This window comes from Lolium rigidum, chromosome 5 (assembly GCF_022539505.1).
Source record: "Lolium rigidum isolate FL_2022 chromosome 5, APGP_CSIRO_Lrig_0.1, whole genome shotgun sequence".
Lineage (NCBI taxonomy): Eukaryota > Viridiplantae > Streptophyta > Magnoliopsida > Poales > Poaceae > Lolium > Lolium rigidum.
This window is the reverse complement of record NC_061512.1, coordinates 69,472,140-69,487,042: the sequence shown is the minus strand read 5'-3', so window position 1 is coordinate 69,487,042 and position 14,903 is coordinate 69,472,140. Positions and strand designations below refer to the sequence as shown.

The 14,903-nt window shown below is 41.5% G+C and overlaps 1 protein-coding gene across 1 annotated transcript; it reads right to left on the bottom strand.

Moving 5' to 3' along the window:
* Positions 1-916: 916 nt before the first annotated feature.
* On the bottom strand, positions 917-1,659 carry LOC124653201 (putative glutaredoxin-C14). The gene has a single exon (XM_047192269.1). The coding sequence runs from the start codon at positions 1,492-1,494 to the stop codon at positions 1,183-1,185; it is 312 nt and encodes a 103-aa protein (XP_047048225.1). The 5' UTR covers positions 1,495-1,659; the 3' UTR covers positions 917-1,182.
* Positions 1,660-14,903: the final 13,244 nt, after the last annotated feature.

Here is a 14,903-nt window from a genome sequence, read left to right as displayed (position 1 = left end):
TACAGTCTAACACCCTCCCTCAATCTTAATTGTGGCCTGAAGTATTCAGTAAGTTAAGATTGCGTCTACATCTAAGGAACAGTGGAAGCAGAAGCGGTTTGGTGAAGATGTCAGCAAGCTAGTCCTTAGATGAGATGAACTTGATTTGCAGTCGTTTCTGAGCAACTCGCACTCTCACAAAGTGGTAATCAACCTCTATGTGTTTGGTGCGAGCATGGAACACTGGATTGAGTGACAGATATGTGGCACCAATGTTGTCACACCACAAGATGGGCGGCTGCTTAGGGGTCATCTTCAATTCTCGAAGTAGAGACTGTACCCAAATAATCTCGGCCGTGGTATCCGCAACGACTTTATACTCCGCTTCAGTGTTGCTGCGAGAGACTGTGGCTTGCTTGCGTGCACTCCAGGCGATCAAGTTGGAACCCAAAAATACAACATAGCCCCCCGTTGATCGCCGGTCATCAGGGTTGCCAGCCCAGTCCGCATCACTGAAGGCAGAAAGAACAGCAGTAGGCGCCGGCCGAAGATGAAGTCCATGTGTGAGAGAAGAACTCACATAGCGCAAGATGCGCTTGACAGCAGTCCAATGAGTGTCCCGTGGCGCGTGCAGATACCATGTTAACGTAAAAGGGTTTGGGAGGAACTTGCTCAACGCTCTAGGGCGTGGCCTATCTCATATATATAGGGGTACCAAAGGGTACATACAGAGTTACAGATACATATACAGAACATACAGTCTAACAAAGGCAAGTGGATTCACAGGACATGTCACCTAGCAATATGGTGATCGGTAGACCGATTTGTAGTCCTACCCAACTCAAATGGATCTCTTGTTTGCAGCAAAGACAACCTGACCCAAACAAAATTTCATGAATTAAGGGGTCTCATTGGCTCATTCATCAGAAACACAACCTGAGCCAAACAACCTGAATCAAATGTATTCCTCAATGGAGGTAAGACTAAAGGCACCAGAAAGATACAACATGCATAAACCATGCATGCACATTGGTCACTAGTTATAAGGATCGAAAACTTGGCTGTCCTCAGAACAGGATTGAAAAAACCTGTACTGACGTAGCTATGTTATTCTAGGAAAACATGTCACTCTCTCTGCCTATATTTATTTTCCGAGTGGTACTAGAGTTACGCGCACTCTCCTCTGTCTAGATCGTGTGCCCTCTATAGCCACAGGGCACCTGCATTCCGAATCATGGGGACAAGCTCGCCGCTGAGATGGAGAGACATGACCTTGTTGGTGCCGCCGACAAGCTTCCCACCGATGAACACCGCCGGGACAGGCGGCCCCTTACCGAGAAGCTTGATGAGCGCCCTCTCCATCTCCTTGCCCTTGGGATCCTGGTCTAGTTCATGCTCTAGGGCGCTGACGCCAAAGTCGCGGAAAAGGCGGGTCACCGTGTGGCACATGCAGCACGAGTCCGACGTGAAGATCACCACCGCCCGCTCCGACGCCAGCTTCATCACACGGTCCATCTGTGCTGTCTAATTTGTGTTCAGGGACCTCGATCGCAAGCTGTTACTTAAGAGTAGGCTGCTGACGTGCTAACTAGCTAGAGAGCTTGTGATTATCAAGGCTGTTGACTCTATGCGTGTATGGAAGGAAATTTTGGGATGGTATGGTAGCAGGGGTGTGGGTTTCCTTTTATAGGGTGACAATGGTTCGTTAAAATAGTTGGTATTCATGAGATCAATCTGGATATTGTAGCGATCTGGCTTAGCATTAGGACTCAATGAGCTTTGGAATATTTTCAAGTGTCGACGACCTATATTAGAGAAATCTCAGATATGCCTATAGGAAGTGACATCTCCTTTTGTTACAACGATATGCCCAGTTAGGCCATGTGTCATATAGCTGCATGCTGGCCTAGTAGTAGTAGCACAATCCTGCAGAAAATGCGTCTGCGATGACAGCACCCGTGTCGACAACGACGAGTTATACGGGATGTACGGTTGATGAATCGAATGAGACCTGCTAAGCAACCGGCGATGAGTCGCCTCAGTTTCAGAATAACATCCAGATAGCTCCTCACTTATCTGTGGGCACAGAATCTGTGCAAGTGGCCTGCTTTTGCTCTCTATATATACTTAGATACTTCTGCTTTCGTGAACCAAGCCTGACATTTTCATATATCGAGGCGTCGCGACGCCATGATCCGACGACGCTGCAATCTTTGCTTTTGCTTTGACATCCTCGCCGAATTTGATTCAGCAAAACTTAACTAAAGCAGATAAGCACTAAAAGTTCTGTGGTGCAGCCAACATATGCTACTTGCAAAATGTTGGAAACATCTCCAAAGAAAGTAACATATACGTAATAAGATGATTTCGTTTATTTTTCTTCGTTTTAATTTTAACATATAGATAACGCAATCAGATCGACATTCATTTCGAAAGGAAATGTATTCGCCTTTTCTGTGTGACTGGAGCAGTTCTGGGACAGTTTTTTTGTGCTGGCCCTGTAGCGGAACATCGAACGTTTACAATTGTTTTTGAACATTCTCGTGTTGACCCCAAGCATATTTTTGTTCTGGATATTTTGGTAAGTTCTAATTTTTGTATATTTGCGGCAGTATTGTCCTCTATTTGCTCACATGGATAGTGGTTTTGGACTCATGCAAATTCCTGGGTCAAAATATGTGTATGTATTGGCACTAAAGAATTTAAGTATCATCCATACTTGTTGGTGAAAAATCCATGTGCGCTAAAGATCCTTAACTACCTTGATTGTTGATATTAAACTACAGATCACCAGTAAAAAATTATATTTCAATAGGTAATCATTTAATTTTTGTTTGAGATGGAGGAAATCGTTTATATTTCTCCTTTTTCTTTGTCCCATGACTATATATATACAGGAATTTCAATTGTTTCAGAAAAATGGGAGCTATATTGCAGTTCAGATGGTTAACATTTTGGTAACTGAAAACTGCATTAACGGGTACCACGGATATGTAGCAAGAGTCCTATGCAATATGCAACGGTGAAATTAAATTATTTGTACTTGAGAGGCTGAAGTCATATGCATGCACTTCAGCCTGAAAAATACAACTGTTGTTCATGTGCTTCTCACTTCCAACAAATTTAAGCAAAATTTCAAAAGTTCAATCATATCGGTTGATACCAAAATAGTCATGTTTCGGTCAAAATATTTTATCAATCATAGAACTCGCAAATCCATGTAAATCAAAATATTTAGTTGCATTTCGATCGAATTCCAGTATCAGTTCTTTGGCCGAAAGGAAAATCTAAGTGTTTTTTTTTTCAAGTTAGACCCAAGTCATTGACAATGACTTCGGCTACGGCTAGAATATTTCTGAAACTGAAATTCAAAACAAGTGTACTACCAATAATAGGCTGGCAATTTTTTGCAGAAAATGCGTCAGCAAGTACAAGAACTCTGTCGACAACGACGAGCAATATCATACGCCATACGCTACGGCTAATGCATTGCCAGGACCCGATTCCGCACCAACTAGCTGAGCTGGTTTCTTGAAATAGTCTTTCGCCCCTCTATATTAATATAGCAATCAACCGATACAACGAAACAGCTGGGGCCGCAGCACAACCGAGCCCAAACGAAAAGACAAAGAAAAGAAAAAGAAACTAATGCCGACACCGGCAGATTGACGAAAACGAGGATGACTCCGCAACCGCTGCGCCCTCGAGAGAAGTACCACAACACTCCTAGCACGCCGAGACGCCGCATACCAAGCAGCACCTTCAACAAGGGAACGACGACGACGCCGCTGCTGCCCGGACTAGGCCTAGGGTTTCCCCCGGTACGCGGAAGGGATTGGGGAGGAATACATCCGACGCCCTTCAGGAAGGAAGGCGGCACCCGCAGGCGTCGCCGCGTCGGAGTCGGACATGCCGACACGGATTTCTCCTGACCACCAAACCCACCACCCTGAACGCCCCGACGTGCTCCACCAAACATGTCACCAACCAGCACACGCCACCACGGTCTTGCAGTCACCCTCGCCGTCGCACTGTGGTCACCGGAACAGGGCCTAGAGGGAGAGACGACAAGCAACAGGGACGGGGGTAGCGGTACCACAACCGGGCAGGAGGGAACTACCTCCACCGCTTTCGCGCTCGCCGACCGGATATGGCAACGAGGGCAAACCAGGCCCGAACTGATCCGTAAAGCCCTACTGCCAAGCTGCAGCAGGCCGGCCGAAGCGCCGCCGCCACCCATCCACCGCCGGCCGAAGCTGGTTTCTGAGGAACCAGTGACTGAGTCGCCTCAGTTTCCGAATGGCATCCACATATCGCCTGTCGTCACTTATCTGTTGGCACAGAATACATCAAACCTTTGCTGCTTTTTCCTCTGCGTATTTTGCTACGATTCTTCTTTGTGAAACATCGTCATTGACAGCCTGACCTTATCAGATATGGAGGTGTCTTGATGCCACGATCCGACTATACTACAATCCTTGGCTTTATCTTCATCCTCATCGAATTCTCCTAGAAAAGTTCATACCAAGATGCATGTTCCTGCATCATTTGGAATTGCAAGCTTTTGCACAAAGTATGATTTGTCATATTTCTCTCTTTGTTCACTGTTAATACATTGTGCAAACAACCTGAGTACCTGACACAATTAGAGCAGGGGAAATTTTCCGGTGGAAGAGAAAAGATGTATCTCGTGACAAGGAAAAAGCCAGTATTCTCTATAGCAATCTCCATTGCTGCAGAATCTAATGATTCTTCTCCATTTCCTGGCTCTTCGCCTTCTTAAGGGGTAGTATTGGGCTCTTGGCTCCTGCTACTTGCATTATAATAGCTCTTGAATCAAATGTTTGCACTGTCCCTCGCTGCAAAAGAACAAATTTGAATTTTGATTTTGTGAGAGCAAGTGCTGTTTGTTTTAAGAACCTTATTTGTTCATTGTTACTCGAAGGGTCGGAGCAACCGCGGATTTGTATAACATTCTGTTTGGGAAAAGGAGGACAAACCTGAACATATACTATTTCTGGTGTTCTCGTATTTAAGTAGAATTACAGATATGAGTGAGTACATTTCACTAGTACCCGTGGTAGACTCGTCTTCTTTGTGAAAACGCATGGTAGATTCTTTGACACGTGCATCACAAGACCTAAGCGGATCTTAATTAACTACATTCCAGCTATATGTCATTCGCAAAAAAAAATCCAACTATATGTCATTTAATTATGAAGACAGAAGACCATGAAAACAAGTATATCTCTGATAGCAATTAGCAGAGCGTGCTCACGCTTATACGGTTTCCTTGGACGGAATACAATATTTTGTGAACTCAAGGGGTACCAAATATTTTCATCTCAAGGAAGTTTTCTGAAATTCATGCAACTACTTAGTACTTATTAACGAATTCTTACATGCGGATCAAAACTTTTGTAAAAAAAAATTGAGGGACTTGCCACTACTTAATGATGAAAACCAAAGCCCCATCGAAGCGGATTGCAACATTGGTCAGTCCCTCCCGTAGGCCATCCATCAGAAATTCACAGCACATCGGCTGTGTCCTCAACAGGGTGTGTCTGTCTTGGGGGGGGGGGGGGGGGGGTGGGGTCCATGAAGATTTGAACAAAGGCATACATCCTGTGAATGGGGGGGAGTCGACTCGTCATCGGTTATGTAGAACCATTCATGGGAAAAAGCTTTGGGCGAGGCTCTGCGACAACATGAAGTATGGCACTATCTCGAGGTAGCAGGCACATACACTAATGAAGCAGGACATCTGGACCATGCTCAAAGGGTGGAGATTACGTGTAAGGTATTGCATGGTCCCTCGGGTCGCGACGACTAATTAAAATCGAACAGAGGAAGTATTAGGAATCTATGTGCATACATACTACCAGTAAGGTATTGCGTTGCGCCTCGGCCCGTAGAACTTAACACCCACCACCACCACCACCACCACGCGGAACACATACAGGGAGAGAAACCACTATTGGATTTGGCAGTGAAGACGATGCGTTCTCATGTTTTTAGATAGAGAATCCACTCCACACTATATATAAGGTTACCTCTCGGTTGTTACCTGGATGGCCCCGTCTACCTCTACCGCCACTAGAGCTTGTTTCCTTGTTTTGTACCGTATCTAGTCCTTCGGTGGCAAGTTGTGCCTCCTACACTAGGTCTTAATCTTTTAGTGGGTACATGAAGAACGTAGGTGTGGGATGCAAAGAAGCTTAGTCAATGTAGATGTCTTTAAACCTTCTGCAACTACTATAAAATCATCTTCCCAACGAATAAATCCTATGATTGATTCCGATGAATATCTAAATGCAGTCTCGCTGATAAAATGTAAACATTTTTACATTTTGTGCAACTACTATTAAATACCTTCATGCTCCAAAATTACAACACATTTCTCCTCTCTCTACCACAACTCTCTTCAAGAACACTAAAGCTAAGCCATTCCATTCCAATTGAGCTTGTTATCCCTATCCCTCAGTTCTACATGTTCGAAGAACAAGTTATGGACTTCACTGTGACGTGCAACCACCGTGCAACATGCGTGGATATGTGGACTCGCCACGCCAAGGAGAAATTCCTCAACAGCGCACCGGTTAATTGTGTTGGCCTATACTGCGAGTTTCGACACACCGAGGAAAGTCAGGCAGAAGAAACTTCCATATGAGAAGAGGCAACGCGCCGCCGTCCTTAAACTTCATGTGGTGTAAGAGTGTTCGAGACATGTAAAATTGATCCATGAACTTTGGTGATTATGATATGATATTATATATGATATATGGATGATATGTGAGGCTCCCGAGATGTTTTACATTGACTAGCCAAATACCCGTGCGTTGCTACGGAATTTAAAACATAAATATGTTATGCGAAAAGTAATTTTTTAAATTAGAATTGTGTTATTGCATGATTTTGATTGACTATGAAATAGTTTTCGATATATTGTTGCTCTCTTTACCGCTTACCGTATTCTCGAGTGACGTGTGATACTTGACGCTGTTACCTCGTATTGTCCCCTCCTCTCGTATATTTTCTCTACCTAGCACATTGTTTCAACAATGGAAATGATAAATGTTTAGTCATATATCGTCATAGCCGGGGCTTACGAAGCAAGCATACTTTGTGTGCAAGCAAAGTTAATCACAAATAAATCTCTAGAATAACGAAAATAAGACTGAATATAGAACATGCATTAAAAGATACGTGGACATATGTGTCTTAGTTGAGTTTGGTGGCGAATTCCGGCGTCACAAGTTAAACTGGTTTTGAGGTGATGGAATTTGGGCGGCGAGGTCCAGCTCGTATTGTTGCATGAATGGTACATGCACTGTATTAATCTCGCGATCAACTTTGATCGTTAGCACACCATGCATAATCCATACGAACGTGCACTAATTATTAATCAGCCAGTTGGTAACTTAATCTTTTTTTAGTGAGGCCAGTGGGTAAGTAAGCTGCCTCAAGCATGCCTTGGTTTGCTGGTCGATCCGTTCCTTTTATGTTGTGAACGACGTGGTATGTTGTAATGTAAGTCCGGCTGGTTTTGGGTTTCAGTAACGTACGAACACGGCCACTGGAGCTGGATGGAATACTGATTCAATCGGTACTGTTATGCGCTCTGTGCCGATGTGATGTGCGCGGCCCTACAAAATTTGAACAAGCCCACATCGGTTAGGCCTTCCCTGGGCTGGGCTGCCTTCGGGAGCGACGGAGGAAATTTTTGGTCATTGTTCCTTCACGTTTTATCCCACATCGTGTAGACAGTCAATCGATCGATCCATCGCGTGGGAGCTGGAGACGAACTCAATCCACCGCGCGTGACGTAGGACGTACCGGTCGTTTAATAGTAAAGATTTATGGTGATTTCCAACCAAGTTCATTTTCACTACTTTAAATGTTGAAGTAGCAAAAACCTATGTTTTGTTTATTTTTTAGGTCGAGTGACCTTACACACATCAAATTTAGCTAGATTTTTTGGAGCATTATTTTTCCGGGAAATACGAAGAGATGAAAAAGGAGCAATGGAGGAGGTGTCTGGGCGTCAGAAGAGGCCCATGGTGTGGCCCACCATGCCATCTGTGCCAGGGGTCCCACCTAGCACCCTTAACCCCATTCACCTAGGATTTCACACTATCTGGTAATTTTTTTTTACCAAAAACCATTTATAAATATGATATCCATCTCAGAGTCACGAGGAGGCGCCCGCAAATAGAGAAATACACGAAACAGAGAAGTCATGTGAAGATTGGCCCCGGTTTCTCATGTGCCTCCATCAACACCATCACCGCCGCCACCATAATAAAAAAGAAGTAGTCCACCTCTGTACTATAGGTTTACGGAACTAGCGTGTATCATATCTCCCTATGTTCTTCACTAATAAGTATCACATCAACTACCTATCTTGGTTGTGAGCATCTATGTAATGTTTTGATGGTGGATGTTTTGTCATGAGACAAGTAATACAGTGCAATGAAGTAGTATGTGTTTGTTGTATTTATAGATACATATGTTACCTTGTTCATGTGTGATATGTTCTGATCAACTTGTATGTAAGAACAAGAGAGGGGATGTGTGTTATTTGGATTAATCTGGTATTATGCATGTGGAAGTGACAACAATCAGTGTTCTAGTATAATTTTTATCTTTCCAATGATTACCTTAGTAGGTATTAAAAAAAAGGTTATATATGTGATTGTTCATCTGATGACACTCTAGGTGGTCATGTTTAGATTGCATTACTTAGATCCACTTTATGTCCAGATTCTTAAGGCAATACTCTGCTTAGTTTAAACTTGGTTTGTGAAATGTTTCCATTCCAAGGGTATATCTAGGTCATGCAAATTTCTACAGAATATACATTAAAGACTTTGCTAAGTTGGTTGCAGCTTTAACTGAACTTCTAGAGAAATATGTTCCTTTTTTCCTTCTAAAATGATTGTATGGTAGCCTTCCAACAAATAAAAAGAGCTCTCATAACTACCCTATTATTCAACCACCAAATTGGAAGAAACCCGTTGAAATAATGTGTGATGCTAGTGACTTCTCTATAGGGGTTGTTTTAGGACAACGAGATGAATAAAAGAAACACATTATTATTCAATATGATATCCCTATCATTTTCGGTTGTGCTAAGTTTAGATCGTGTATAATGAACTCTCATGTAATAGTATATACGTACAGATCATCAAGATTTAAGATACCTTCTTTCTAAGAAGGATGCAAATTGTTACTACAAGAGTTTGAATTGCAAATTGTTGAAATAAAAGGAGAAGATAATCCCGTAGTTGATCATCTTTGATGCGTGGAAGGAACAGCGGATGATCTGGTACCGATCAATGAATCTTCCCAGGAGAGTATGTTCTTTATATAGGAAACACAAAGAACCATCGTATGCCTATTTAGCTAATTTTGTTGTTACTAAATTTTCACCATAAAATTATGACGTCCATAAAAGAAATAAATTATAAAATGATTTGAAATATTATTTTTGGGGTGACCCTTATTTATACCGTCATGGTCTTGGTTAAATTATTGGAAAATTTGCGCCCGATCATGAGATGAATGCAATCCTATAGGCTTGTCATAATAACCTGTATGGAGGTCACTATAGTGGGGATCGAACAACAGGTAAAGTGTTACAATGAGGATTCTTTTGGCCCACCTAATATAAATATTCTCGTAAATTTGTTAAAAGTTGTGATGCATGTCAACGAATGGGTAATAAATGCCTATTAAGTATTACTTGATCATATAGCCATTCCATGTATGTGAAATAGATTATATGAGGCCATTCGTACCACCAAATGGAAACACACATATACTTGTAGTTGTTGACTATGTCACTAAATGGATAGAAGCTATACCAACCGCTCATGCAGATGCAGCTTTGTCATTCAAGATGATCAAAGACATCATTTGTAACAGGTTTGGAGTTTAGAGTCCTTATAACTGATGGCTCACTTTTTGAAAGTAAAGTTCATGAAAAATTTACACAAATAAGGAGTCAAGCATCGAGTCTCCTCACCATAACATCCACAAACTATTGGTAAAGTGGAGCTATCAAACGGGGAGATACCAACTGATTTTGGATAAGATGGTTGCTAGATAAAGAAAAGATTGTTCAAACAATTTAATTGATGGTCTATGGGCATACCGAAGCGCCATAAAAAATGCTATGGGAATGATGCCATATAAAATTGTTTAACTTAAATCTTTTCAACTGCCCATAGAGTTAGAACGCAAACATTATTGAACTATTAAGAATTTGAATTACGACTACAAAACTGCAGGAGACAAATGTTTAATAGATATGCATGCTCTATATGAACATAGAAATGAAGCTCGTAAGAGGACTAGACTCTGTAAAGAGAAATTTAAAATTTGGAATGATAGAAGTATTAAGAAATGGGAATTCAAAGAAGAGGATAAAGTTTTGTTGTACACCTCTCGTCTAAAGTTGTTTGCAGGGAAACTTAACTCGAAATGGGAAGGATCATTCATAGTCAAAGAAGTTTATAGCTCAGGTGCTGTATGACTAGAGGGAAATAAAAGTACTCCCGAAGTACAAGTACTCCCTGGACTGTCAATGGACAATGTTTGAAGAACTACCTAGCTGAAGAACAAAACTCCATTGAGGTAATCTTAGTTGTCTCACCAGAGCAGGAAATAAGTAGAAGGTATGGCGTTCCATAGCCTACCTACAGTTCTTTTTTTGTTAGACCACTTTTATCTTTTGATTTGATTTGATTTCTTTCTTCCTCGCTTAATACTGAAGAAATCAGTGGGTTTCCTTACTGGTATGGGCGGACCATACGGTCATCAAGCCCGTAAAAAAGCTCGTTAAACCTTCAGGTTATCATCAATTTTTTTTATTTTCTCTATGATTTTTTCACGAGTTCGGTATGGGAGTACGGTATGGTCACCATGACCGTACCATAGCCAAATGTTCCATTCAATCTCGATTTCGACCAATCCTACGAATTTTGGTACGGGTGCGTGGTACGGTCACCATGACTATACCAACGATCATTAAAACTTCCGGATTTATTTTTATTTGACGATATTTTCTAAGTCAGTACAGTTGATGGGTGGGAAGATGGTACGGTCGTTATAGACGTAGATTGCCCCTTAATTTTAAGCATGTTTTCCTTGCTTAAATTTCAATCTTAATTTTCTCCCATCAAATCTTGTGAGACCAGGTGTCTGGTAACCTAATCCATCCTCTCCAAAGTTTTCCCTTTGTTCCTCGATCAGATCCAATCACCTTGATGCAACCTTTCGAGACCAGGAAGGTCTGGATGAAGAAGACAGATGAATCAACCGAAGAGATCAAGCCTTTAAAAATGGGGGAAGTGCAACTTCCAAGTCTACTCAAAGTGAACCCGTTGCCAATTGGGAAGTTCTGTTGTCGCAAAGCCTCAAGATGTTGAGGCACATCAGTGTTGCAGAAAAGAAGTTGTACCGACCAATTACTTTCAGCTAAAATCTCGCAAGATCTTCTCCGGAACTTTTCCTTCCATCATCTCAACTCCAGGGTATTATGAGGAATGAGGTTAGAGAAAATATCAATGAACTTGAGGAATTCTCTAAAGCAAGTGTTGATACTATTGGAGAAGGGTTTGATGCCTACTATATGATGAGCAAAGATCTTGAAAACAAGATCGATGGCAACAATAGGACCAACACCCTTGGTATTTTTTTTGTTGAGTTGACAACATGAAAGAAGGGAATCTTGAACATTCTGTAGAGGCAGTAGGCAGAAATTATAGAACTCTTTTCTTGTTTCGTGTGCATTGCTCATGATTGCACATGGGACGTGAAGAAGGACAAGAAAGTTGAAGGTTTGCCTGAGGAAGATTAGCTACAAGCAAGGAGTTATGCAATCCTCCCTCACTTGGTTTCAAGCTTGTAATCTTTACAGCTTTCAGTACATTTATCTTTATCATAAATTTAGTTTAATCCATTACATCAGAAATTTATGTAATCATCATCCCTACAAAAAGGGAAAAATAATTACCCTTTGAATTGGGAGAAGATATTATGCATGAGAAAATCAGTTTGTGATCATTTTACTAGGTGTAACAATTGATTTAAGTGTTATTTCACTTGTATATACATAATGGTTTCAGGACCTTCCACGCCTATAAGTTTTATTATTAAAACAAGATGAAAAGAACATCAATTAAATTTTATATTAAAATCCTGGAAAAAGTAAGAGCTAGGGTAGTTACTCAAATCATGAATTGAATTATTTCATGCTGCACCTTGAAGTCTAAACCTTCTTCCTTGATCTCTTTTGTGCCATCTCATATGTTGGTAAAGTATGTCTGGTATTTGGCACGGCTCTAAAAGTAAAGGAAAAGAAAAGAGAAAGAGTAAAAAAAAGTAGAGAGAAAAAAGAAGGGAGAGAAAAGGAGAAAAAAAGAGAGGTAAAAATAGAGAAAAAGTTCCATGGACAAGTAGACATGTTAACAACTGTGAGAGCGACTGAAAGAAACCGTTCAAGGTTTTTAACCAAAGTTGTATGTACAATAGCTCTCTAAAAATATTTGAGAAAACTTCATCGTACTTGCGTGGTAAAAAAATACAAGCTACATTATGCTTTTGATAATGTTTTTCAATAAGAACCATTCTTATAAGGTGTGGAAGCCCCCTAGTTCATTTGGCTCATATAAGAGAGATAACATTTGAGAGTAGTTCCACATCACTTAAAATTTCATTCTTTATATTGCCCTCTGATACGTCTCCGACGTATCGATAATTTCTTATGTTCCATGCCACATTATTGATGATATCTACATGTTTTATGCATACTTTATGTCGTATTTATGCATTTTCCGGCACTAACCTATTAACGAGATGCCGAAGAGCCAGTTGCTGTTTTCCGGTGTTTTTGGTTTCAGAAATCCTACAAAGGAAATATTCTCAGAATTGGACGAAATCAACGCCCAGGGTCCTATTTTGCCACGAAGCTTCCAGAAGACCGAAGAGAAGACGAAGTAGGGCCACGGGGCGCCGCCACACTAGGGCGGCGCGGCCAGCAAGGGCCCGCGTGGCCCTGTTGTGTGGGGCCCCCGTGATGCCTACTTAAAGCCTCCGTCGCGAAACCCCCAGTACGGAGAGCCACGATACGGAAAACCTTACTGAGACGCCGCCGCCGCCAATCCCATCTCGGGGGATTCAGGAGATCGCCTCCGCACCCCTGCCGGAGAGGGGAATCATCTCCTGGAGGACTCTTCACCGCCATGGTCACCTCCGGAGTGATGAGTGAGTAGTTCACCCCCGGACTATGGGTCCATAGCAGTAGCTAGATGGTCGTCTTCTCCTTATGTGCTTCATTGTTGGATCTTGTGAGCTGCCTAACATGATCAAGATCATCTATCTGTAATGTTATATGTTGTGTTTGTCGGGATCCGATGGATAGAGAATACTATGTTATGTTGATTATCAATCTATTACCTATGTGTTGTTTATGATCTTGCATGCTCTCCGTTATTAGTAGAGGCTCTGGCCAAGTTTTTGCTCTTAACTCCAAGAGGGAGTATTTATGCTCGATAGTGGGTTCATGCCTCCATTAAATCTGGGACAGTGATGGAAAGTTCTAAGGTTGTGGATGTGTTGTTGCCACTAGGGATAAAACATTGATGCTATGTCCGAGGATGTAGTTATTGATTACATTACGCAACATACTTAATGCAATTGTCTCGTTGTTTGCAACTTAATACCTGGAAGGGGTTCGGATGATAACCTGAAGGTGGACTTTTTAGGCATAGATGCATGCTGGATAGCGGTCTATGTACTTTGTCGTAATGCCCAATTAAATCTCACTATACTTATCATATCATGTATGTGCATTGTCATGCCCTCTCTATTGGTCAATTGCCCGACTGTAATTTGTTCACCCAACATGCTATTTATCTTATGGGAGAGACACCTCTAGTGAACTGTGGACCCCGGTCCATTCTTTTACATTAAATACAATCTACTACAATACTTGTTCTACTCGTTTTCTCGCAAACAATCATCATCCACACTATACATCTAATCCTTTGTTACAGACAAGCTTCGGTGAGATTGACAACCTCACTGTTTCGTTGGGGAAAAGTACTTTGGTTGTGTTGTGCAGGTTCCACGTTGGCGCCGGAATCCCCGGTGTTGCGCCGCACTACATCCCGCCGCCATCAACCTTCAACGTGCTTCTTGGCTCCTCCCGGTTCGATAAACTTTGGTTTCTTTCCGAGGGAAAACTTGCTACCGTGTACATCATACCTTCCTCTTGGGGTTCCCAACGAACGTGTGTATTACACGCCATCAAGCTCTTTTTCTGGCGCCGTTGCCGGGGAGATCAAGACACGCTGCAAGGGGAGTCTCCACAATCCAATCTCTTTACTTTGTTTTTGTCTTGCTTTATTTTATTTACTTTATTGTTTGCTGCACTTAAATCAAAACACAAAAAAATTAGTTGCTAGCTTTACTTTATTCACTGCCTTGTTCTCTATATCAAAAACACAAAAAAATTAGTTACTTGCATTTACTTTATCTAGTTTGCTTTATTTACTACTGCTAAAATGGTTACTCCTGAATATACTAAGTTGTGTGACTTCACAAGCACAAATAATAATGATTTCTTATGCACACCTATTGCTTCACCTGCTACTACAGCAGAATTCTTTGAAATTAAACCTGCTTTACTGAATCTTGTTATGCGAGAGCAATTTTCTGGTGTTAGTTCTGATGATGCTGCTGCCCATCTTAATAATTTTGTTGAATTGTGTGAAATGCAAAAGTATAAGGATGTAGATGGTGACATTATAAAATTAAAATTATTTTCTTTCTCCTTAAGAGGAAGAGCTAAAGATTGGTTGCTATCTCTGCCTAGAAATAGTATTGATTCATGGACTAAATATAAGGATGCTTTTATT

Bases quoted from the DNA above. Each gene is read 5' to 3' on its own strand.
- LOC124653201 (XM_047192269.1), bottom strand. From the start codon at position 1,494: ATGGACCGTGTGATGAAGCTGGCGTCGGAGCGGGCGGTGGTGATCTTC.